At 27.5% G+C, this 25,458-nt stretch overlaps 1 protein-coding gene across 2 annotated transcripts in view; it reads right to left on the bottom strand.

Moving 5' to 3' along the window:
* The window catches only part of LOC126746213 (UNC93-like protein), an 88,887-nt gene that overhangs the window by 23,164 nt on the left and 40,265 nt on the right, over positions 1-25,458 (bottom strand). Inside the window, exons 1-2 of one of the 2 annotated variants that reach the window (XM_050454368.1) lie at positions 21,280-21,547; positions 4,320-4,601 (exon numbers count right to left, since the gene is read on the bottom strand). In XM_050454368.1, the coding sequence (XP_050310325.1) occupies positions 4,320-4,582 (263 nt within the window). In that variant the 5' untranslated portion in view covers positions 4,583-4,601; positions 21,280-21,547. Of the gene's footprint in view, positions 1-4,319; positions 4,602-21,279; positions 21,548-25,458 lie in introns of those variants that run through there. The other variant, XM_050454367.1, reaches the window with a different exon arrangement.

Raw genomic sequence — 25,458 nt, 5'->3', positions numbered from 1 at the left:
TTTAATAACTTTTTTAAATAACTCGAACTTTACGATCTAGAAATTCCCATAAATTCTCAGTCGGATTTTAATTGGAAGTTTGGTCTGGCCACATTAATAATGTAATTTTTTCTTATGCCAACCATGCCTTTACCAGCTTTGAAGCATGCATAGGATCGTTGTTTTATTGAAACAAAAAATTAACTGGCATTGATTGAATGACGTAGGACTCCATTACATCCCGCAGAATATGTCGATTTTTTTTACCACCCGATGAAAAGGCCTCGTACTATATCAAGAAAATCACCCCCACAGCACCGCGCTACCACCACCATGCTTAATTGTTGGTCGAATATAGTCCTTTTGAGTTAATCTTTGATCGCCAAAAATGTACTATTCCATCACTTTAGTGTTTGGAAAATATTGGGTAAAGAGGGAAATGGGTCATTATGAGCAATATTTAAAAATCGCTTATACATCCTGGCAGTAGTAGGCCTTTCAGAGCTTTTTCCTAAAATCATATTACCACATATTGTGAATCTTTTAATGATACGTGAGACGGTGTTCTTTGAAGGTTTAATCTTGTGAAAATAGTACACTTCTTAGTACCCTGTTTGTAAAACTCGTTAATTATTTGTCGAATATGATTTTCCTTTTGCCATCTTTACACAAATATATTAAATATATCGGTAATCGTTATAAACTTAACTGACCTAAATACTGGCTATTCAAAAACTGCATAAAATATACAAGTTTAAATAGACAGTTCCAAGCATTTTGGCCAGGACATAAATTGTAAATATTTCATATGGTCCAAGCGAAGATAAGACAAAAAGATATTCTGTGGTATTTTGTTTATTTAGTGATGTAGTATTTTTTAGGATGCATAGTAATGCAATATATTTATAATACTAGTAATATCCAGAAAATTAAAAAGTTCCAACCATTATGGCCCATACTGTAAGGCAGAGCCAGAAAACTACCGACCAATAAGCATTTTAAGTAACCTTTACAAACTGTTTACTCAAATTATAACTACTTCCATAAAACCTTCTAAATAATAGAGGAAAATATGTAGACACTTATGTACCGTGAGATTCTTATATAGGTATATAGGTATATATAGGTATATATAGGTATATATAGGTATATATTATAGGTATATATTATATAGGTACTATACTAAAAGTATTCATTTAAAATACCAAAGTTTGGCGTAAATAAAATATTCATTATTTCTAGACATTTTCGCTAACTATTTGCTTACACATTTACCGATTTCATTTTTTTTGATACCGTTAAATAGAGAATTTTACGCTGCTTACTATGATGTATCACACGATGGGGGTTCCCATTTGACATAATAAAGTGAGGTTAGCTGAAGGTGAGGAGGTGATTGACAGAACTTCAGTAAATGGATTATTAAACGTCCCCCTGTATGTCTAATTTGACGTGTATGTCTAATCCGCCTATAAGAAAAAACAGAGTTGCTGATGGTTGACAAAGGATTAAACGTCGTATTTAAAATACAAAAACCCATCATATACCTAAAAAAAAGTGGCGATGCAGAAATGCAAATTATTTTCAAAATTTCGGATTTTTTCGAATATCTTCGGAACCATTCGAAATTTTTAACCTTTTTAAACGGCATTCTCAACTTTGCCCCAATTCAATTACCTTCGTGTTTCTTATAAATTCCGAGATGATCCCGATGTTGTGAGTAAAATTTGAAAAACTCTGTATAATAAATGTTAATAGGGCAAGAATTGTCCTATGGTACTCCGACTAAGGTTCGCTGGTTCCTACTAGTGCTTTGGGTAATTTTTATCATTTATTCTTTATTCGTGAGATAATCATTAAAACGACCGGACAACAGACCTCCCACTCCATTACCCTTTAGTTTTACAATAAGTCTCTCGTATGAAACTGTGTCGAAAGCCTTAACTAGATCGAAAAAGATAGCCAAACTTTCTTTTATTTTTGTTTATTGAATTGATTATTAAAATGGTTAGTTTATGTACTATATTAGTATAAGATAAGCCTGTGAAGAAAGCATATGCAAATATAAAGATTCTTCAAGTCTTACTTTCATAATCAAAACTTTTTGAAGAATAATTGATTTGTAGTTGGATAACTCTAATTTCAAACTGCTTTTGTGAGTAGGTGCTACAATAGACGTTTTAATGATTAAAGGGTTACAACCAGTTGTAAGTATATGGTTTCTAATATGAGTAAGTGGCGTTTTAAGATTTGATCACTGATCGTCAGGGCCTTTCAGGTATAAGATCTTCTCCTGAGGACATTTAATTCGCTTAGGATTTTAATTAACTTTTTTAAGAATTTGTATATTTTAAGATCAAAGATTCCGTGACAGGTGTTACAAATATACTATGATGACTATTTGTTAAATTTTCATGGTGGGTAGGTCTGAGTCCAAGATGTATAGGACATTCCATTTAAAAATATCTTTTGTCAGATCACGATTATAAATAACTCACCACTTTTAATCACATAGAGTAGCAGCAGACAACAGAATATGCTGATGGATTGAAGGCTAGATGGATAAAATGGCAAAATGGGGCAACATTTTTTTTAATGATTTTAGAAACTAATACTTCAAAATATAAATTACCCAGTGAAGCTCAATACGGAGCAGTATTAACTTTGGGACCTGTATATAGACTTTTTGACAGGCTCACTCTCAAAACTTTCTCAAAATATGACACCAAACATGAGAGAAGAGCAATTTCAGTTTCAATGCATAAACAATTTTGGATACTATACAAATCTTAGAGTCTGAAATTTTAAAGATATATACAAACATGGTAACCTCTGTGAATTTTACTTTTAACTTATTTACTTATTGCCTCTTTCATTACTAGTTTGTTGATAGATATTTAATTTATAATTTTTACTAAGGAACACTACTAGTGAATTGAGTATGTAACAATTTCTTGGTGATTTTATTAAATATTTATTGACCTTTATTTATTTATACATTTACTATAACCTAGTATAACACTCTAAATAAACCCTGACTTACCAAGTTTGTTCTTCAAACAACAAAGTTCTTTATTAAATTAAGTTATAAGTTTATACATTATGGAATTTGAAAGAGAATTCTTATAGTTTATTTAAAGTTTTAACAAGGTTGTACAACTATTAATTTTTATTGTGTAACTTGTAAATTTTTTGCTATAATCTTTTCTTGTAATATAGTAATACATTTTGTGAATGTTTCTTGGTTAATTTCTAAAGACCTATGTATTTATTAAGAAATTTGTGGGTCTTTCAGAAATTATAGTACGCAAATAGAAAAACTAATGAATCTTCAACTTTAATTCAAGTATGCCACTTTAATACTATTTTTTCCAAAAGGAAGTTATAAAATATTTTCTTTTATTACCAGTTTTGGAACTAGAATAAACAGTTTAGTGAATTTAAAAATATCGAAAATAAATAACTATTCTATTTTGTCTGTTTACCCTGAAACAAAGTGAACAAAAAAACGATAATATAGTTGTTTGCTATAGAAAGAGTGTAACACTGATATACCATAAAACTTTTTTGATACAGAGTAGACAAATTACAGTGCAAAAAGTATGTATCCTAAGAAACATGTTGTTACAAAAAAAATATTTTCATAAGTAAACTTTTAAATTTCTGTAAACGCAAACAGGTAATAAAAAAAATGTGAAAGGACTACAAGAAGATACGAAATACCATAGTCAATCAAATTAATATCCTTAACAATTCTTTTTTCAAGATATTGCTGACGGAAATTAAAAATAAAAATAGTTAATGAAAAAAAAATGAAATTACAAGAAATTCTAAAAAACAAATTCAATTCAAACATTTTTAAAGTAGTATGAACAAAATTATCGCTACTCTCCCGGGTAGATGTTCTTTCTTACTATATGACACAACTCCCAAATACTCAATGCCAAGTTTTCAAATTTTAAACAAAATCACCATATCGGAAAATATGTTTTTTATATGATAGTGGGGTATTGGGTATTAAATGAGAAGGTTGAGTGATTATTGGTAATATTTCTTCAAATGTTATGATGCAAATTTGTTTAAATAGATTTGCAAAATTAATTTACACTTAAACACATTTTAATCTAATTCTTTTATTTGAAAAAAAAGAGTTAGCACGTTAGCAAATATAAATATTACTATAAATATTAGTAAGACAATGCGTAATAAACTAACAAAATATTTAATTCTGAATCGAAAGTCCTATGCTTCTACAGATTTATAATACACCTTAAAATTTAATACCGTACTGGTCAAACTGAAGTTCTAATACTTAATACTTTACAAAATTAATACGTTACCTTATAACTACCACAGGCAAGAAGATATTACTTAAAATCAATGATCCATAAATAGCAGCCAAAGTAAAAGTTCCTAAAGCAGCTTCTGAGTTAATTGAACTTTGTAAGTTCGACGCGCCCCAAAACGCCGTAAAATGGATCATAAAAGCAAATCCGATTACCAAAACATTTTTCCAAATCCTTAATTGCTCATTGGGCGGATAAGTTTGGACTCGCGTATCGTTCTCCTCTTCAGTTTTAACCCTCTGAAATTTCGAGTCCATCTCCTCTTTTTTTGCCCCTCTGAAAAACAAAATAAAGTAAGAATTAAAGCTCCTCTTTTACTAGAATGTCCACAACAGACATTTTTTTTTTAATTTAAAGGAAAAACATATAATGTGCGTTGCAGTTGGGAATATAAAGGAATTTAAAATGGCATAGTTTGTCACGAAGCCAGGAAACAAAGAAAAGTCGTTATCAGGTTTTATTGTACCAGTGGCTTTAACAGAAAACTTGAAATTTTTAGTTTAAAGTTATCTTTTATAAGGTTAAATAAAAAGGGATAGAGAACAAGCCTGTTTTCGAAGATCAATTTACTTATATACCTAAAGAAGTTGATAAAAATATATAGAAATTTAAATTCTATCACATTCCTAGCAAATGAATAATTAAAAGTAATAGAATAAATAATTTTTAAATATTAATATCCTTTTTTATTTTATGCTAATTCACATGTTGAACTATTTGCAATTCACTATTTTTTCAATTTCTGTATTGTTTGAACGTTGACAACGTTATTTGAATAAAAGTTGTGAGTTTTGAGGACATTTTTTCAACTAAAATTAATTTTTTAAATCAAAAGTAGACAACATCGTAAAATATTTTTACTAACTTAAAATTAAAAAAAACAAAACTTTTGATTTAAATATCTTACTTTTTACGCTACTGATAATAATACTCCACAATTTATATATATCTATCTCATATTATATATGTCAATCCTATGACTTACCCAACCAAATAAAACAATTTGGTAAGCGGGTTATAATACGTTCAGCTTGCTATATAAGAAAAAATAAATCTTAGCCATTTAAGTTATGCATAAATTCTTTGTTTTTAATGTTATTAGTTTATATTAAAGTTTCCTTTCAGCTTAGCTAAGAAATTATCTTGTAATAATGTACAGAAAAGTAAAGTAATATTAAGAATTAATTATACAAATCCCAAATACAAGTACTGAAAAATTACATAAATGTAGATTTTATACGTAAATAAATTTGATTTTTAAGATGACATTAACTTCTACCTTTATGACTGTAAGCATATAGCTAAAATTTTTAAGAAATTCTATAAAAGTTTGATAAATATTAAATTCCTTTTATTTTTCCTAATATTTATGTAATATGAATATTTTGTAAAAATGTAGTCAAAATTATAATTAGGAAAAGAATCATGATCAAACTGCTAAATAGCATATACTCATTATAATAGTATATGAGAGTTAACATAAATTTAATTTAAATTTTTTTTTTTTTATTATTTTACGCTTTTAATTAAATATATTTTAGCCTATATAAATAAAATGTATATGTATCAAATGCAGGATAATTATTATATAAATTATAACAGCGAAAACTTTTAATAAACAGGTTATAAATTTTTGGTAGGTTTCTATAGTATTTTTGGTCAACATATAATTATGATTTTTTTAAAAATAAATCGAACTTTTTTAATTCTTTTATTTTATTGCTATACAAATGTGTGTGCTCTTTTATGTGAAGGACCTGTTTTAAAATAGTTAAATAATAAAAACCTAAATTAAATAATAATACTAAATCTGTATTTTTTTTTCCTAAAAGCTGCTTATAAAGTATTTTAGCTAAATAATTAACAGCTTAATTTCACATTAAAAATAGTTCATCTGTAACTGTTAATAAACATTCACGAAAGATATAAACTTCCTTTGGGTTTACTTTTTGAGTTGTAAACTTAACATTTTTATTATTATAACTAGTTCTAATAATTGTTTTTCTATTATGTTTAAGCCTTTTATTCATTTTTTTCATAATTTAAAATAAATTCTAAAAACTATCGGAAAAATATATAAAGGAAAAAAAAATGAAGAAAATCATATTATAATTAAAAAACTATCATTTATTTCTTGTTTAATTTCAAATTCTCAATGTTCTACTAAAATAAATTATTTTAAATTTAAAAACTACGTAAAAAGTTATTTATTAAAGTTTGAATAAATAACTTGTTACGAATTGAAGAACTTATTAATTTTAATTTTTTTTGTATTATTTCTATTATATTAAAAACTATAATATTTTAGGACTAAAATTTTCCAAATTTGAATTAAATTTTCAAATAAATATTACAGCTTGCAGTACGGTCAATAATGATAATATTTTGTAACAAATTTAGATAAATTAGAGGTAATAGTATTTATAATTAGAAAATAATTAATTATTTAATTTAAATTTTGGGTAAAAAACATCAAATGTTGACATTTTTAATATTGGCAGCCTTATCACTGATCTAATTAACAGAAACAAATTATTAAGTGAGTCAATATACTCTAAACTTGCTGTGTAAGAAAATGAAAATCTTACTCATTTAAGTTATGCATAGAATCTTGGCTTTTATTTATATAATATTTTGATATTATAGTTTTCTTTTAACTTGCTATGAAATTATCTTGTATTCACATACAGAAAAGTAAGGTACTATCAAAAAATTATAATACAAACTGCGAATACAAGAAAATACCATAAATTTAGTTTTATATGTTAATTTACATTTGCAGATCTTATTTGGGTTTAAGGATAAGCTGAGTTTTTAAATTTAAAACTAAATATTTAATTATTTATACTTTTTTCAACTAATAAGACCGAAGGCTTATAGATATACATTTTCAATAAATTTTCATTAATGGTTAATTTTTAAATATTCAAAGACATCAATAATCATAAAATTCATGATAACATAAAGAAAAAAAATGAATCAAATGTTGTTTTAAAATAGTTTGCACTTATTCTTTTTTTCCTTAACTTTTTATTATTTCTTTTTGCTTATAGACTCTAAGAATTTAAAAATAATTTGTATACATCATCTCAATGATTTAATTAAACAAGTTCTCTGAAATTGTTAAATTTAATTAATTACTTCATTTATTAAATAAATTATTAAAAGTGCATAAAAAACACAAACTAGAGAAATTTAAACAAAGAGAAAATTAACAAAACTATGTACATTTTATCTTTTTTTTTTGTTGTAATTTAAATTGTAATTTTTTTACCAAACAAACTATTTTAATTTTACAAATTATATAGAAAATTATTCATCAGAATACCTTATTTTGTGGTAATAATTTTATACAAAATTCGAAGACTATAAATACCTATTGGTTCTAGAAAATTGAAATTTCTAAATTTTCAATAATTAAATACTTATATTTTAATAATCAACTAAACTAAATAGGTACTAATGCACTTTAAATGCAATATATAAAAAAATGCACATTTTCCCCAAATAAGTTATGCATAAAATTTACGTTATTTTCTTTTGGCTTTAACAGCTAAACAAATTGTCTGATCGTCGTTTAACTAAAAATTAACGTAATAGTATTGGTTAAGAAAATAGCACTTTTTATGCGAGTGTTGCGTATAAACTAATATTATATTAATATAAAATTTTAGTAAAAATTTGGACAAATTAAAATATTACTTTTTAAATTAATTCTACTAAGATCCATTAATATACAGTATTTAGCTCTTATACCCATAACTTTCAACCCTACAAATTCTTATTTATGTTAACTTAGTAAAAAAACATTCGAGAATCTGTCTTATACTCAAATATAACCACTTTCTCTCCTTCCCACTTTATTCCATAAACACCCTTAAAATATAGGAGAATCCAATTATACCTAATAACACCACTCAAAACCGACAAAATATTTCCACATAGCTGCGTAATATTTCTGGACCGACTTGAGCACTAATATACATATGTATGAATTCTCCTGAATACCATATAACTGAGAACACTTAAAATAATTATTCATACTAGTTGATTATAATCTGTAGAAATTCGGCGAAACTCAGACACCAAGAGGGATTTGCATCAATTTGGGGATAATACGACAAGAAATTTAATTTAAACTTGGCTTAAGCCGTGTAATAGGATGACTGGCGGGAAATGTGTAATGGTCTGATATGCGTCTGAGAAATCATTTTCCTGACAAATTAATTTATATAGTAACCTTTTATTTATTTTTAAGCCATTTATCTATTTTCTTAATAAGTATTTTTAGTAATAAAGTGGTCGAGGAACACAAAAGTCATATAAATAAAATAGCTTTAACTCATCATCTTGCCCGTGAGGCAGTAAATAAAAAACTTTTAAATTAAAAAGCGGGTTGAGTGGTATGATGCTTTAAAGGTCCTTAAAATCCTTTTATTTGAAAAGTTAATTAAAATAAGAGAGCTGAAAAATGTACGTTTTTATAATAAAAATATATTAATTAAGTTTTAATCTTTTACATTCTTTTTATTTATTTTTTTAAATCTTATTTATTAAAGCACTTTAGTTCATTACAGCGTAGTAAAGCATGAATTTAATTTATATTGTTATAAAGGATGATAAGTAACATTATATTTTTAGTTTAAATTGCAAGAATATTTAAAATCATTCTAATATTTTTATTCAGGTCCTTTAAAAATTAATTAAACCAAGAGAGTTTTAATGACCATTTCAAAGTTGAAAAACACCTGATTAAAGTTATTTTAATGCGTATAAAAGGTGTGTTAGGTAATTTTTCCCAAAGGGGGGAATATAATAAGAATAAAAAATTAAATAAATATCTAGGAGCTCGTAATAAAATAACTAGGAGTTTGTCGAAGTACAAACCCAGATTTGTGCGTGACATTTTTGCACTTTTTATGGTAATATTTATTTTTTATTTTAACTGTTTCTTTAATTTCTTTTTTCATTCAAGTTATATTTGAAATAACTGGACAAGAAAGAAGTTCAACTGCTTAAAATAAGGAAATACGTATTTTTTTTCTTCTACCTGGAATGGTTGCATTATTTAATTACCTGGAAAATTTTTTTAAATTTTCACTTTATTTTTCCAGGCAGTAGAGAAGGGGTTTCATCTAACAGTTGACTATTAATCAAATAACAAGGACTACACAATTCTTAGAACTAGTGTTAATTAATATTTCTTAAAGGAACTCAATTAAAATGAAAAACTAAGTCAATATTTAGGGGTTCGTAGTAAAATAACTAGAGGTTCGTCTAATTTTTTTCCTGTTTCGGACATTCTGCGTGATGTTTTTAAGAAAGAGGTAAAAACGAGGTAATGTTTTTTTTAAAGCTTTAACTGCCTGGAATAATTAAAAATTTAATATTCAACTACCTGATAGTGATTTTTAATGTTTTGAAGCAAACAATTAATTTTTTAGTTCTTCTAGTTCTCTTAGTCCAATTAAAATTAAGAAAATTGCAGTTTTCCAGAATAAAGTACATCTGAAAAGAGATAGAAACAGGAGTTTAATAGGAAAAAAGTTGGAATAAATTTATTTGCTTAAAAGAAGTCCAAAATGACTTTTTAACGTTTAGAAACCACTATAAATGCCTGCTTTTTAATTGCTTTTATCGTTTTATATATTACGTGATTTTCGATTAATTCCCAAGTTTTCAAGCAGTTGTTATTATACTGCCTGGTATATGATTAATGATATTTTATTTACGGTCTAAGCGACAAGGTTGATCCATTTAAAATCCATATTTTCCCTACTTTTTATATAAAATAAGCGGAGAAAAAACAAGCATAAAAATGAAGCTCTTTAATGATTTTTTTTATGCTCAAGTAAATATATTCTGCTAACTAACATGTTAAAATATAGTTAATTTACATAAACACTGATGTTATTTATATGCCTATTATTTCAAACTAAATATTGAATTACTCATCAGGAACAATATTTGAGGTATTTTTAAAATCCTAATGTTATTACTAAATGCAATCACTAATATGCGGTTAAGTTATAATGGCTAAACATTAGAATCTAAGAATTGTTAACTCCAAGGATGGTCTTACAAAAATAATGATTTAAAGGTAGTGGTTTAAAAAAGAGTTTTAGATAACGTAAATATTTCTTTGTTTTAAGATATTTTTTTTTAAAGATTAGTATGGAGAAATGGCACTATATATTTTACAACCATTATAATTAGAAGATCTTTGAAATTTAGCCGATTTATTTATCGATACTAAAAAACTGTTACAATTTCGTGTATTTTTACCACACTTGAAATTATTTTATTTCGGAAAAAAGTCAGTTTCCCATTTAGCATTACTTTGCATTCAAATACTGCTAATTGCAATTGAAACTGTTCATTCAAGGATAGCCACTTCAGTTCTATAAAAGCGGACTAACATGCTCAAACTTTCTCATATCAAAGGCAAATTTTAACTAGACATTTTGCATTTTTTAAAGGCTACATTTTCTCTTTAATACAATGCTGGCTAAATTAGTGTATTTAAATAGCTTACAGCCAATATTATTAAGACATCGCAAAGTCGTAGCCTAACATCGGTGTTTTATATAGAAATTCTTCCTTTATATAAAAAACATAATTTTAAAAACAAGTCTGTAATAAATTCTCTACAAACTTGACAAATTTAAGATCAGTATCTATAATTCCATAATTCCCAAATTCTTATCATTATGAGTAGCAGCCATTTATATTTATATCCGCAGTATTAGGAAGAAGTTCGCCAAGTACTAGGAGTTTGGATTTGTAATTATTAAGAACCATTTAATGGTTTGTACGTAAATGTAATATCTCATTATATAGCAAGATCTGCAATGATGCATTGATAGCTTTCACAGATCGTCACATTTAACCAAATGATAAATTCGCATATCATCAGCATACTAATGTAAATGATAAGTTCGAAGGCATTGGAAGTCGCATGAATATAAAGAAAGAAGCAAAGATCTTAGAATGCCCCCTTGTAAAACTCCTTAATGTAGTTGATATCTATTCAAAAAAGATAATTGCTTAAAAGATTAATTTTAAAAGAGTATAGTCCACAGTAATAAAGGTAGGTTAATAAAATTAAAGGATCTAAGGTATCAAATGCCCTACAGAAATCTACCAGTAATAATACAGTTAATTGATCTTGATATATTGAATTTACCCGGATCAAAAGCTTTAAATATGTCATTACAGATGTAAAGTAGAGCTGTACTTGTACTGTATTTTGTCCTCAATTCCGACTGAGTCGTTTATTTCGGTAGTAGTTTATTATTAAAACTGAAATCACTGAGAGATAGTAACAGTGTGGTATATACCAACTTCGTTGTGTTACTAATCCTACATGGAAAAACACTCAAGTGTATTCAATAATTGATTATAAAGAATATATATTAAATAATTGTAAGAGATCCAAAATTAAAAAATTTTGTAATTATTGAATTAGCGCTCTCAGTACAGTGTTTTTAATTTTTAGCATGGATTTATTTATTAGTTTTGTTGTTTCTTGTTTAAATTCAAATTAATTTACTGGATTAAAACTTTTTGGATTTGTATATTATCGACACTATTAATTAAAAAATCAACCTACTAGTGTCTGTTCATAAACATTATAAGAGTTTGAGCTACTACCAATTTTAAATATTTACCAGAATGACTTGGGTGGTCTTTAAATTTATGCTGAAAAAATGCTTTTTTTCATGAAGTAAAATTTCAAAACTATTTATATTCTTTAAAGGCATATGTTTTTGTAATTAAGTAGTGCTTTTCTTCACAGTTGCATCATAAATCTTATATTAGGGGTTATCTAAAAAGCCGGTGCTGTTTTGTAATCTTGCTCCTTTTTACTGAGGCATAATTAGTAGAAATGTTAGTGATATTTAAATTTAGAAAAAGAATTATTTTATTAATATCCCATAAACTATTATTAAGATACCAATTACTAGAATTCACTCATCGGAGATTAGACTCTTACACTACATAGCTGTGATATTTACATGAAAACAATAATAATTATGATAATCATCCATTCATCAGACTAATAAAATAATTAGCCCTAGGCTGGGCTTCGCCTTTGTACATTTTGGAATAATAAAGACATTATTTATTTATTTATTAGTCCTAGACCTATACAGATCACATTACAACCTAATGCAATATATCAACTTGTTGTAATGTGTCAACTTCTTGTAATGGGATCTGTTTTGATTTAGGTCTAGACCTGATGATCCTCCAATAGAAGCGAAAAAATTGTAACTTTCATCGAAAATTTTGTGACGTGTGACTTGTGATGTTTTTACCTTTGTTTTGTTTTTTCTTTGATCTCTTAGATAACATGGATACCAAATTTTTATTCTTCTAACAAAGCTGTATTTAAGAATTAAAATGACATATCAAAATCATAACAAGTTCGGTATTAATCTGCTTAATGAAAATAAAAACTTGTGCAAGTCAAATAAACCAAATAAAAAAAAACAGCAATTAACAGGTCTAACCCTAGAGTAGGGCAATGCAGAGACCGGAAAAGAAATTTCGACCTGGAAAAATTTAAGTAGCTTTAAAAAAAAGTTTTAGTCGAGTTTTTTATCGAGTTCTTATAAAATTCAATTTTTAATAGTATAAAAGAAATAGGACTTTTATAATTCAGATTAACTCGTAGCGTAAAGCTTTTACTTTGTGTGGATAACTATAGGGCCCAGCGTATCACTATAGGCACCAGAGTTAAACACTAAAGCATAATGCAATGTAATATGCGATAGACAGGCTACAACTGCAAACTAAAGTGTTTAGCACTTATCTGTATCAAATAGGTTAGCAAATATTAGGTTAGGAACATGCACATGCAAATGGGAAACAGTTACATAAAGGAGATTGCATTTGTGCCGGCGTTTTATGGTGATTTAGGGATCATATAAATATCATAGGGACCACGAAAACTGCGTTTGGATATAAGAGAGAATTAAAAAAAAACATAAAGATTTATTTAGTTTTTTATCTTTTTAAATATGATATGAAGAGTATGAATTGGTAAAAAGGTCTAATAGGAAAACAAAGGTAAAAACTCCAAGTCACGGTCTCATTATCACTTAATAAAATATAAGTATAATTAGTATTGTCAAAAAGTCATTTAGTAAATTCATGAAAATTAACACTAATTAATAACATGCAAAACACATACAACATACAACTTAACTCTACAGTTACCACCGAGGTTAAAATACAGGATATAACATTAAATTACGACACACAAATCAAATATAAAGTTTAAAGAGTAGCTCCAATTAAGACCGTAGTTTCTTGGTTAAGTATTATTGCTAAAATCATACACACAGAAAAATTGCTTATAAAATATGATAAAAAAGGTTTCTTCTATAAAATTTTTAAATTATTTTTAGTCCTGATGATCCTTCAATAGAAGCGAGACTTTTGTAGCTTATAAAACTATATACATTTAATGAGACGGTGCCTTATAAAGACTTAAAACTTATAATATAATAATTAACCGGATAATATATTTCTATGCTATAGTCTAATTTTTTACGCTTGAGAAAACCAACCGTATTGCATTTTGAAAGATACTGTAGTGGAAGAAAGTATAGAGGCTTTTTAGTCAAGACCTTTTGTTTGGCGTTAAAATTATTTAGATGAAAATAATAAATGTATTATATGATATATCTTGGTCATCTTAAAATTAGATATCGTTTTAAGTATTACATTACCCAAGTCGCAAATACTACTGCGACTAATGAAAGGAACAAAACAAACAAATATGTGTGTTATGTTTGTGGTTATGTCAAACCACGGTTATAGGTCAGTAAGACAAATATTTGGAATGTTTGCTTTTATGCGGAAAAGGTTATTTTGTTTAATGAAAGTGTTTTGCTTTTTTGCTTATATACAGATAATATTATAATATATATATTTTACTTCTAATTTCTATTTTTTATATTTTCTAGGAAAACAATTCTTGCTAATATGAAATTCTGTATTTTTAATTTTACTTAAAGTTATGTAGAAATTCTATTGTTTTTTTAAAGTATATACACTATATTGGTTTGTTAAAGTATATAGTATATATTTTTAACGTATATTGATGGAGTAAGTATAGTTGTTAGTTGTGCAATTTAAATATCGTCCAAGTTTACGCACCAATTGCATCCTACAGTAAGGAGGAATTTTATGAATTCTACCACTAATTAGAAAGAAATACTGAGCAAAGAAGTAAAATGTATACAAGGCAAAAGAAAACAAAAAGGGAAAAAATAACTCCCTCCTTAAAACCAGAAAATATGGAGAAATTTAAACAAAAATTGGAGCAAAACTTAACAATAGATTGAAATACCTCTGAAAGGTGAAGATTTTGACTATATAAATAGTAAGACAGTGGATGTTGGAAAACAGTATCTTCTTTGCTTTCGTCAATAGGTATATCGAGATTTTCTCTAAGTAACTCAATATCTCATAAATCCCCCTTAAAGATTTTTCCTATAAAAGTTTTGATTAATTCTAGCATAGTCAGAATTAAAATTTATTAGAGAACATATGAATCTACGTCTAAAAAAATAACCTTTGATTGTTAATATATAATATATGATAATATATCCTTTGCTGTGTAGAAGTTTATAACCATATCAAATGCCTTTGAACAATCCAATAAAATATTACTATAAATTTTATTCTTTTTTTATAAATTTATAAGTTTAAGCATGATGTGTTTGTTATAAATACAGTATTAATTTCTGATATGGCTCTCGATCTTTTAGACCAATTTGAACTACTTTGTTATTTAAAAAATTAATTACGACTCTTTAGTAATACGTTTCTGCTATTATAGGTATCATTAGGATCATAAAGACACTTTACGTAAAATTTAATATACTTATTATACCTATCTTATTATAAAATGAACGATATATAAATAAATCATAATAAAAATGTACTTTATTTCTTACCCTGTTTTTCTTTTAAATTTTTATACATATTACTCAGTAACTGGCTTTCCTACACAGTTTGATATATTGACCCATTAAATGGCAATAAAAAGGCAAAGTCTGCTGATACTACACCAAGGCTATATTTGTTCTTACTTTCATACTGTCTGGCTTTGCATGTATTCCGGTAGTTAACCTACTATATTAAATTTTTAAATTATTTTTTTTATAGTACTTAACTCAGCCAAGGGTGAATGCCATTTATCATTTCTATATGCAAAAAAAAAAATTGACTGCCAACTTCCTCATAATGTCGTAACAAAATTATTATTCGTTTATTTATAAATCAAATGACACTCTAATTTGACGTATAGAAGAAAAAAGACCAGTTAATTAGTCACTTAACAATCAGTTTGAACCCAATTATATCTCAAATAAAGAATAGACTGCACTTGTTTATTATCTAATTAGAATTCAACTCATGTAGGAATAATTCTTATGTCAGCACCTATGTTAATTGGTTTTTTATGTGCATTTTAATGATTTATCCCGGATAAGTTAATTGCCGCTTACTATTCAATGTTAATGAAATTATTATTTGGTTAATATTAATATATAGTTTTAATTCTGTGGGCCAAAAACTGTTTAGGCTCATTAAAAAAAATACGTCCTGCTCATTATTTTAAGTAAATAATTAATAAAAGTATTTGAATTGCCTTAAAAATTGTAAAATTAAACTTAAACTAAATTAAAATTAAATTATTTGAGTTTAAGATAATAATCTATTTTAACTTAAATCTCGTAAAGACTTCGTTCAATAATTTTAAATAGCACTGTTTAGACCAAAAGCTTATAACATTACAACACTAAAGTTGTTTTAATTACTCGTTAATTATAATAAGCAATGAATTGATTCATAAATTTGTTTTAAATTAACTTAATAGCGCTTTATGTTTTTAGTTTAAGAGAGACAATATCACTAGAATATTATTAATTCTCAACTAATTAAGTCTTCTGCTTCTTGTTATGGGTATTATAAACTAAACAAAATACTTTTAATAGGTTGGATTATAGGTTTATTGCTAGGAAAAGATCGTCCTTTGGTTTTTGCATAAAGTTTTGTTAAGTTATTCTGGCTAGAAAACAGTTCAAATACCTTTGAATAATAAATCAAATCTGTCACCACTGGTATTTCCCGAATCCATAATTTGGCACCTCTGATATATGCCTTATATAAGTCTGATATAAGTCGGACTGCAAACCTTCTCCGACGTTTTGCGACACCTATTGTCCATTTTTCTAGATAATTCTATAGATCTATTCCCTCTCTCTAGCTTCTTCTTGGTCTTTGTCTTCGTTCTTCCTGTTAGAGTCTACATCAATTTTTGTTTTGTCAGTCGCTCGTACGTCATTCTCTTTCATTTCAATTGTTTCGTCTCTATGTCATCTATCTATATTGTTTTACATCAACACAGCTTTCCCTCCCTGTATATTTCTATATTTAATGGCATCTACTAAGGTTTTATCGTTAGTAATATTTACACTTAAATATTTTTACTTTTGGCAGTTTTTTATTGCTTGTCTTGTCAGAGCTTCTGTTTTTGGAATTTTGCGAAGTTCACTCTAAGTCCAATATGTCGAAATGTTGGCTTTTGTTTTTAGAAGCATCAACAGGATTAAACATTCTGTTAGATATTTTTAGTAGAGACTCAAACTAACCTTTAACCACGATATTGTAAAATCCTATAAATATTATAAAATATTTACGCAAATTTCGTGATTCTACAAATTTGGTCAGGCACTACTTAAAATTGGAAGAACTTATATCCACTACATCATATTAACGATTAAGAGCAAATCCCAGCATTTGCAACCTGTTAGAAGGTGAAAACTTACCATAGTTACGTTACGTGTAATGTTATTTTGACAGAAATAGTGGGACTTTTGATAAATTTCATTTTGCATTTAAGGTTACGAACACTTAATCATAGCATCATTATGAAGCTTGTTAAAAACATAAATTACACCTAGTACAGGTAATCCTCGAGAAACCAAAGGGGTAAGAATGCGAAAGGCTCTAATTGACAAGCTATAAGATGCAATAAATATCAAGGAGTTGCCAAACACCGCAATTTATAATTTTAGTCATTTTCCAAAGAATCTTTTTATCAATATCATAGTCATACTGATTTTTGAGGCAAACAGGTGAGTTTTAAAGTGCAAATTTATATTATTTGCAAATAATAAGAATAAATAAAATTTAATTATTTTATTTATGAGTAAGATGAAAGGTAAACCTTGTGCAATTTCAGATCTGACCAAACTGGAATCAAGGGTCAGAAATTGGTGGGGATGAGAGCGCCCGAGTAGGTTGGCGATTGGCGACGGCTGTCTAATGCATTAGAGCAGTGCCTACGCAGGTGGTATTTACTAGTGTTTGTGTTTACTTGTCCGGCGAAAATCACGTTGTTTCTTAAAGATTTTGACTAAAAAGACCTGCTATAGGCCCATAGGTCATATTTCCTTTAGTATTAGGGGTAAGATACTGTCTTTAGTGTGTTTTACAACCAAAGAGATGTAGAAATATTGTAAAAATATTATGATATTTCTAGTTGAATTTTTTTAGCCGAAAACCTAACCTAAATCTCTGTGTCCTCAAATGAGGACACTGGGTTATTACATATTTTTTTAAAATTATTTTTAGACTGGCAAAAGATGAATAGACATAGTTTTAAGAACTCAGACGATGCGGTGGAATATCTCTATTCTAACCAAATAGATGCTGATATTGCGCTATTACCTCCCGAGGTGGATGAACTGACGGACGTAGATGATATCGACGATGGTGACTTAGAAGCGGTTGATGTCCAGGACGTCCCAGGGTTGTGGAGATACAGGTAGAAAAACAAAATGATTGGGAATCAGAAGATGATCTACCGCTGTCAAATTTCATAAAAAGGAAAAAAGTTGCATGCAGCACTAAATAAATGTATGAAAATATTGAAGAAGAAGGTTGTGCCGAAGCTTTTCACAAAATAAAAGAAGAATTACAGGAATTAACACCACTACAAATATTTGAGAAGTTTTTTGATGACGATCTTTATAATCTTCTTCAAACAGAGACCATGAGATACGCCCAACAGAAAAATAAACATGATTTTTTTGTAACTTCGGAGGACCTCAACATTTTTATCGGGTTTTTGATTTTTTCTGGCTATCATGCCTTACCAAGTGAAAGAGACTATTGGTCTGAAAGAGAAGATTTGGGTGTTCCTCTAGTGGAAAATGCGTTTTCCAGAAATGCCTACAAAGAAATAAAATCTTGTCTTTACTTTGCTGACAATTCCCTTGCAAGTGATAACAAAGACGATAAGTCATTTAGAATAAGGCCATTCTTTGAGCCAACAAATACTAAATTTCAGCAATGGGGAGTCTTCCATACATTTCTATAGATTGATGAGATGATTGGAAAATATTTTGGTCACCATGGCCTAAAGTAATTTATCAAAAAAAGCCTATACGGTTTGGATACAAATTATGGGCGCTTTGTAGTGATTATGGGTATTGCTACAACTTTGCTTTGTACTGTGGCAAGGATAATAAATCAACAGCAGAGCCCAAGATTCCTCTAGAGACAAGAGTCGTAACAAGTATGCTGGAAACTGTAAAAAATCCTGACAGACACATTATTTTCTTTGACAACTTTTTTAAGAGTTACAACCTCTTGTGTAGCCTAAAAGAAAAAGGCTTCCGAGCTACAGGAACCATAAGGGAAAATCGATCATCCAAGTGTCCCACCAAGTCATCCAAAGAACTCGAAAAGGAACCGAGAGGGGCCTATGACTGGCACTTTGACAGTAGCCAAAAAATTCTTGTAGTCAAATAGAATGATAGCAGGTGCGTTTCGGTGGCAACGAACTTTGAAACACTTTTACCAACCACTATTGTACTAAGATGGAACAAAAAAGAAGGTGGTCGTGTTCCAGTTGCACAACCTCTTTTGATTGCCAACTACAATAAGCATATGGGAGGGGTGGACCACCATGACTGGTTGCTTGAAAAACATCACATATCAGTACGAGGCAAAAAATGGTATTGGTGCCTTTTTACTCGAGTGATAGACATGTCGATCGTAAATAGCTCAATTCTCTATAACATGATCCATACCGGAAAAGAAAAAAATCCATAAAAGACTTCAGGATGGACGTGGCTTATTTATACCAAAAGATTGGTCATGGAAGAAGAGTAGCCTTTGGTCGTCCCTTGAGTTTGTCAAATACGTCTCGGAGTAATGTTACAAAAAACGTAAAATATGATAGCAAGAATTACTTGGCAGCCAAGAGAGAAAAGCAAAGGAGATGTCAATTTAACACATGCCAAAGTAAACCTCGCACATTTTGTTCAAAATGTAATGTCACTCTTTGTGTACCTTATTGTTTGAATAATTTTCATAAAAAAAAATTAGTTTTTTAATTCATGTTTCATAAACACCTCTGATTTTTTTTTATCAGTACATTAGTTTTATCTTGTAATATATGAAGTTTTTGTATTTACTTATTTGTTTTTTTTTTATATTTCAATATGTGATTACATATATTATATAAGACAAACATGTTAACCAAAACCCAAATGGAAATTAAAAAAAAAAGTTGGGCCTTAATGGGTTAATAGAGAGAAACTGAATTCTATTACTGTACGAGACAGAGTCAAAGGCCTTTGAAAAATTAATGTTTACAGAGTCTTCCTATTTTAGTTTACGACCTTACAGTAATCTTAACTAGGTTTGGATATTTCCTGAGTAATTACCTGGATTGACATAATCTGGCTCCCCATATCTGTCATGTACTTGATGGCAAAAGAATTACAACATCATCATGAGTACTACCAGTGTTTTAATTTGCTACTTTTAATTTCATTGTTTTGGAAGAAAACTCTTATTTATTAAAAATTATATTTATGTTAGTTTTTTTTACATTCTGCTCAGTTTTAAAAAATTATCCTCAATTTTTAATTAATGCCAAAATTCTACTTTTTATCAAATTGCCATATTATCTGTAAAACAGATGTGTTTAAGGTGTAAAAAGTCTTAAATTTAAGCCTATTAATAATATAAATGGTCAAAAGTAAAGGAGCTTATGGGACACCAAACTTGATAAATATTTCGTCGCCTAAAGTGCCATGAAAATTTAATAAACAACTTTTGAATAAATTAAATATTTTACCTGGTAAACCGTAGCACTTAATTTTAAATATAAGTGTGTTTTAACATCTAATTTTTAAATGTCAGACATTTTAGGCAAACTCACTAAATTTGCAATGTTTTTATTTATGTTTTTCTTTTAACATATTTTCTTCACTATACTAATAAGGTAATTTCCATTAACTAAAGTTAATTTAATTTTAAATAGTTTAGCTTTTGTTTTAACATAAATTTATTTTTATATAGAAATTATGAATAAAGAATAATAAAAACCGAATAACCAATAAAAAAGAATGAATGAATGAATGACGTACATACATGAGGGCGATTCAAGAAGACAGCAGAAGAGTCTCCTTTTTTAGTACATGCTGCAGAAGTGGTTACTGTTGCCTATTGCAGCTGTATGAGATTACAAGAATGCAATTGAATCCTGCGTAGATTTTTCACAAGACGACCAATATTATTTATTTTCTTAAATATATCAAAACAGTAAACTGTATTTGTATTCGTTAGTTCATTAAAGTAAAGTTTAAAGAATGTGCGATATATATTTAAAAAGCTGAAATATTTACTTATTGTTATCCCAGTAAAGAATCTTAGCTCTTATAATTTAACCCACCTAAAATCTGTATTTTTATTAAAGTAGGATTACGTTATCTCAAATAATGGAAAATCAAAAAAGTAAAGAATATTACGTTTATTTGAAGGATTAAGACGAGTTTAGGTCTTTTTGTAATTTACTATTATAGAAACACCATCATTTATACAAAATAAAAAAATCTCAAATAAAAAATAAACTTACCAAAAAAACCAGATATACCACCTAACGCACCACCCAAGATCAAAATCACAATAATTATAACAATTGAACTTAACCCGGTTGCTAAATTCCTATTTACCGAAGCAAACCGTCTAACTGGCCAGCATACAGGCCGGACAAGGCCACCTTTATTTCTTTTGTTGCCCTTCTATTATTATTATTACGAAAAGAAAGGAAATATTTATAACTGATATATTGCGACAAATATACACGTTTTCAATGAAAAACCATGAATCTATCTAGAGCAACGAAGCGATGGAAAAACTTCTTAGACAAATCAAAAAACCCGGCGATTTGGTGATCCCCGGGTTCATTAAAGGTGGGAGTTGTAGCGGTTTAACAAAATTATCGAGTTACTTTATAGCTAAAACCTGTTTGAAATTAATATTATGTTGTGGCTAAGCAAGTGGCCAATCTTATGCAGTTTATTCTCTTGGGTGAGAATGTGAGAATTTCCTAAGTGTAAAAAATAACATTCATTATGAGATATATCGGGTATTTCTAAATATTGTGTATAAACGAAAAGGGATAACTCTTTTACTTGTTTTACGTAAAGGGTTAAGACTTAATCATTTTAACGTATTTCGGGTTATTTTGATTAAATACTCTTGGTTCTCTTCTAAATACTCTCCGGTCCATAAATAGTTATTTAATTTAAACAAAAATAAATTAAATCATTGAAAATTTGGCAATGTCAATAAAGAAAACAATTAAATCAAGTAAAGATCAAGTTGAACTTTACTATTAGGTTGCAGAAATTAATCCTTAAAACAAAATCCAGAGGAGGAATTACCTTCCCTTTTAAATACGATTAGGATATAGCAAAGAATTATGCAACATACGACAATTACCTTAATGACTAATATTAGGGAAATTTATCTGTAACTGTAATTATCTCATTTTAATATAACATGCAACTTGAAATTAATCGTTTTAGCGTTGATCAACTAAAATTAACTAAATTTTTCTAAAATTAAGAATCTACTACTAAAAAATTCAGAGGGAGAAAAAAGGGCATAAAAAATTATTATCCTGTAATTATTAATTTTGTGTTTTAGTGTCATACTTTTATTGTGTAATTTTGTATTTACTTTGGATCTGTATACCTTAAAATTACAGAAGCCATAAGGGAAAGATAAGAAATTTTTTTTACACTTTGTAGATTGGTAACAAAACATTTACAAACCGACGTCGATAAAAAACTTTAATCTTAAAATAAGCCAAAGTCATTCTCCTATATTTAAAACTAATACCCTATATAGAAAATTTGCTATAAAAATGTTCTGAAGAACATTTCTTTCTTACGAGACGTAAAATTACCACAAGGCGATCTATCAGGGTAAACTCTAGCTCAACACAGAGAAAGATAGAGAACTACGATTTAAGCAATTAAGACACTTTTTCATTAGAAATTGATTTAAAATAAATTATTTTTGTTTGAATATTTAGTCACCGATATCATGATTCAATATTCACTAATTCAACTGTCATTTAATCTAATATTATTAGTATAAATTAATATTATATGTTGAGTTTTTTTATTATCTAAAAGTAAATCAATTTATTAAAGGATATCAATATAAAAAAAGCCTTCTTTTTTATATACATTTTAATTAACGTTAGTTTTGTTAGATTTATTGTTCTCGAGATTTCTGCCAAGAGTCAAAAACACGCTTTTTGATAATATTTCACTAATGATTCTACAAAAAAAATTATTTTGCTTTCAGCAGATTTTTTTTGGATTGTGTAAACTGCCAATTTATTATAATTAACATTACTTAATATTTGAAGGAAAATTTGAACAAAAATTTAAAATAAAAAAAAAATTACATTTCTTTGGCAGATCAGTAAACGCCATTTTTCTGTGATAGCAAATTAAATTTTATTCTTATAATCCTATTTTAATCTCCATTTAAAACGCACATTTTTGACTTAATTAAATTACTATATAAGCGGAAATACGCCTTAGACTTTAATATAAATAAGAACCTCTAAAATACTTGTATATTAAATAATGATTATTAAAATGTTCCTATTCTCCTAGCTAATACAACTTTTATGCAAATTTATACACGATTATTTAAATTTATTTATTAAACAAACACTCCTCATTATTATTATTTATCTAATGAATGCAGGTATTGAGATTACAAAATTGCTTTAATTTCATACATGTGTAATATCATTATTTTATTTGCAATTGAGGTTTAAATAGCAAACTATAAATTGTTAATTGTTTGTCAGGGCTACGTCGATCCTTTTCAAGGTCTAGGTCACCTTTGAAAGTTAAAATGGATTTGGTTTCTGTTGCGGTTTTTTCTTTGGTCGGTATCAAGTTTACCTAGGTTTACATACGTTAAAAGTCACATATATTACTAGAATTTAATTTTTAATGTTAGTCATTCAATAGCGGTTTAAGGTTTTAACTAGTTTTGGTTCTTTAGGTATAATGTAACCGAACTAATGATAGGTTAAAATCACAAGTTTTTGTAATAATTAATCGTACATAGACATATGTAAGACGCAACTTCCTTAGTATCTATAAATACGGTACGTTCAACTAATGACTAATAAAGTAGTGATAGCTAGATTAACCTTTAGCTTTTGAATATTAAACAAAACAATGGTGACTTAAATACATTCCCTATAATAATTTTTACGAATGACTATTGATTATTAAATTAAGTTGGGCATTTTATTAATAGCTTAAGGGATCTTTTAATAATAATATACGTGGACATTAGGTTATTAAAATTGAACATTGAATTATTGAGTAGCGAACTAACTACGTATGTCACTTGGTAGTTGAGTTACTACACTAATAGTAATCGCTTATTATAAAATTATTGACGGACAGTTTTCATTGCTCTCCTATAATAAATCAATAAATTATAAGTCCATTTCAATTATTATTACAAAATATAGTTTATTATACCAATGAATAGTGAGTGTAATAAAATAGATTGTTATTTGTAATCATCATAAACATTGGTATATAGATTTGTGTACATAAATAATTTGTCAACTACGTTCATTGAATTAAAAAACAGTAATGAACTAACTGTGCTCTATAGTAATTAAGCTATAAATGCTGTACGTTATACTTATGATCAAAAGACTAATATAAGCCGATTATTAATATAACGAATATCTGGAACAAGTTGGTTAATCAAAAAACAATAATCATATTTTCTTTTTTAAATTCAACGACTCATTGACGTTAACTTTGTTCATTAAACTAATAAACATTAATTAGAACTTATAATAGTTAGTAATGATGTACATCATATTTCTCATTATTCATTGAATTAGTAGCTTGTGAATGTTAAACTAAGCAATGATGACTTCCTGGACATACGGATAAAATGTTATTAATATTTAACATTAAATTAATTCATTAGTAGTGAATTATTCACAACGTATGTCTCTCGAAAGTTAAATTATGTTGAGATGAACATAGTGCTAATAATGATCGTTTTTTAATCCACTATGCATCATACTCATAAGTAATCTACGCTAGTTCAATGAACAGCAAGTATTTAAAAGTTCTACTGTTATTTATATTTAAAGACCCACGTGCATTAGGTTATTGATATTGCTCCTTGAATTATTAAATAAAAAATTATAATAAATTGTGTATTAAATAACTGGCATTATTCTTCCATTGCTTTTCTATAGTAATTCAATGAATGACGAGCCTATTTAAATACCTGTTATTAAGATTGGTATTAAAGCAATCAACAGCAACCATATTAAAAAATTTTTTGTGAATAATAGTTATAGATGAACGGACATAGATTAGGTTTAGGTTAGGATTTTGTACATTGAATATATCGATAGGAAAGTATATCTAAGTTAACTTTAGAATACGATAGGATAAACCTATGAACAATAACAAAAACTAATATTTGTTCGTTTATTTATACTAACATATACACTATAACATAATATGTTAATATATGACAAATGATAAGCATTAAATTATGGATCTGGCTTATAAATTCAATTAACATCGAGCAAAAAAAATAATTTTTTCGTCAGTAATAATTAGAGGTTCATAGATATTAATTTCCTTCGTTTGTTGAATTTTTGAAAAAATAAAGTACCTACTATGTTAGGTAGTTATGTTTGTTTGTTTATTGAATTAATAAGTATTAGTGT

This window comes from Anthonomus grandis, chromosome 17 (assembly GCF_022605725.1).
Source record: "Anthonomus grandis grandis chromosome 17, icAntGran1.3, whole genome shotgun sequence".
NCBI classification, from domain to species: Eukaryota; Metazoa; Arthropoda; class Insecta; order Coleoptera; family Curculionidae; genus Anthonomus; species Anthonomus grandis.
The sequence above is the reverse complement of the archived record's forward strand: the minus strand, read 5'-3'. Positions and strand labels throughout refer to the sequence as shown.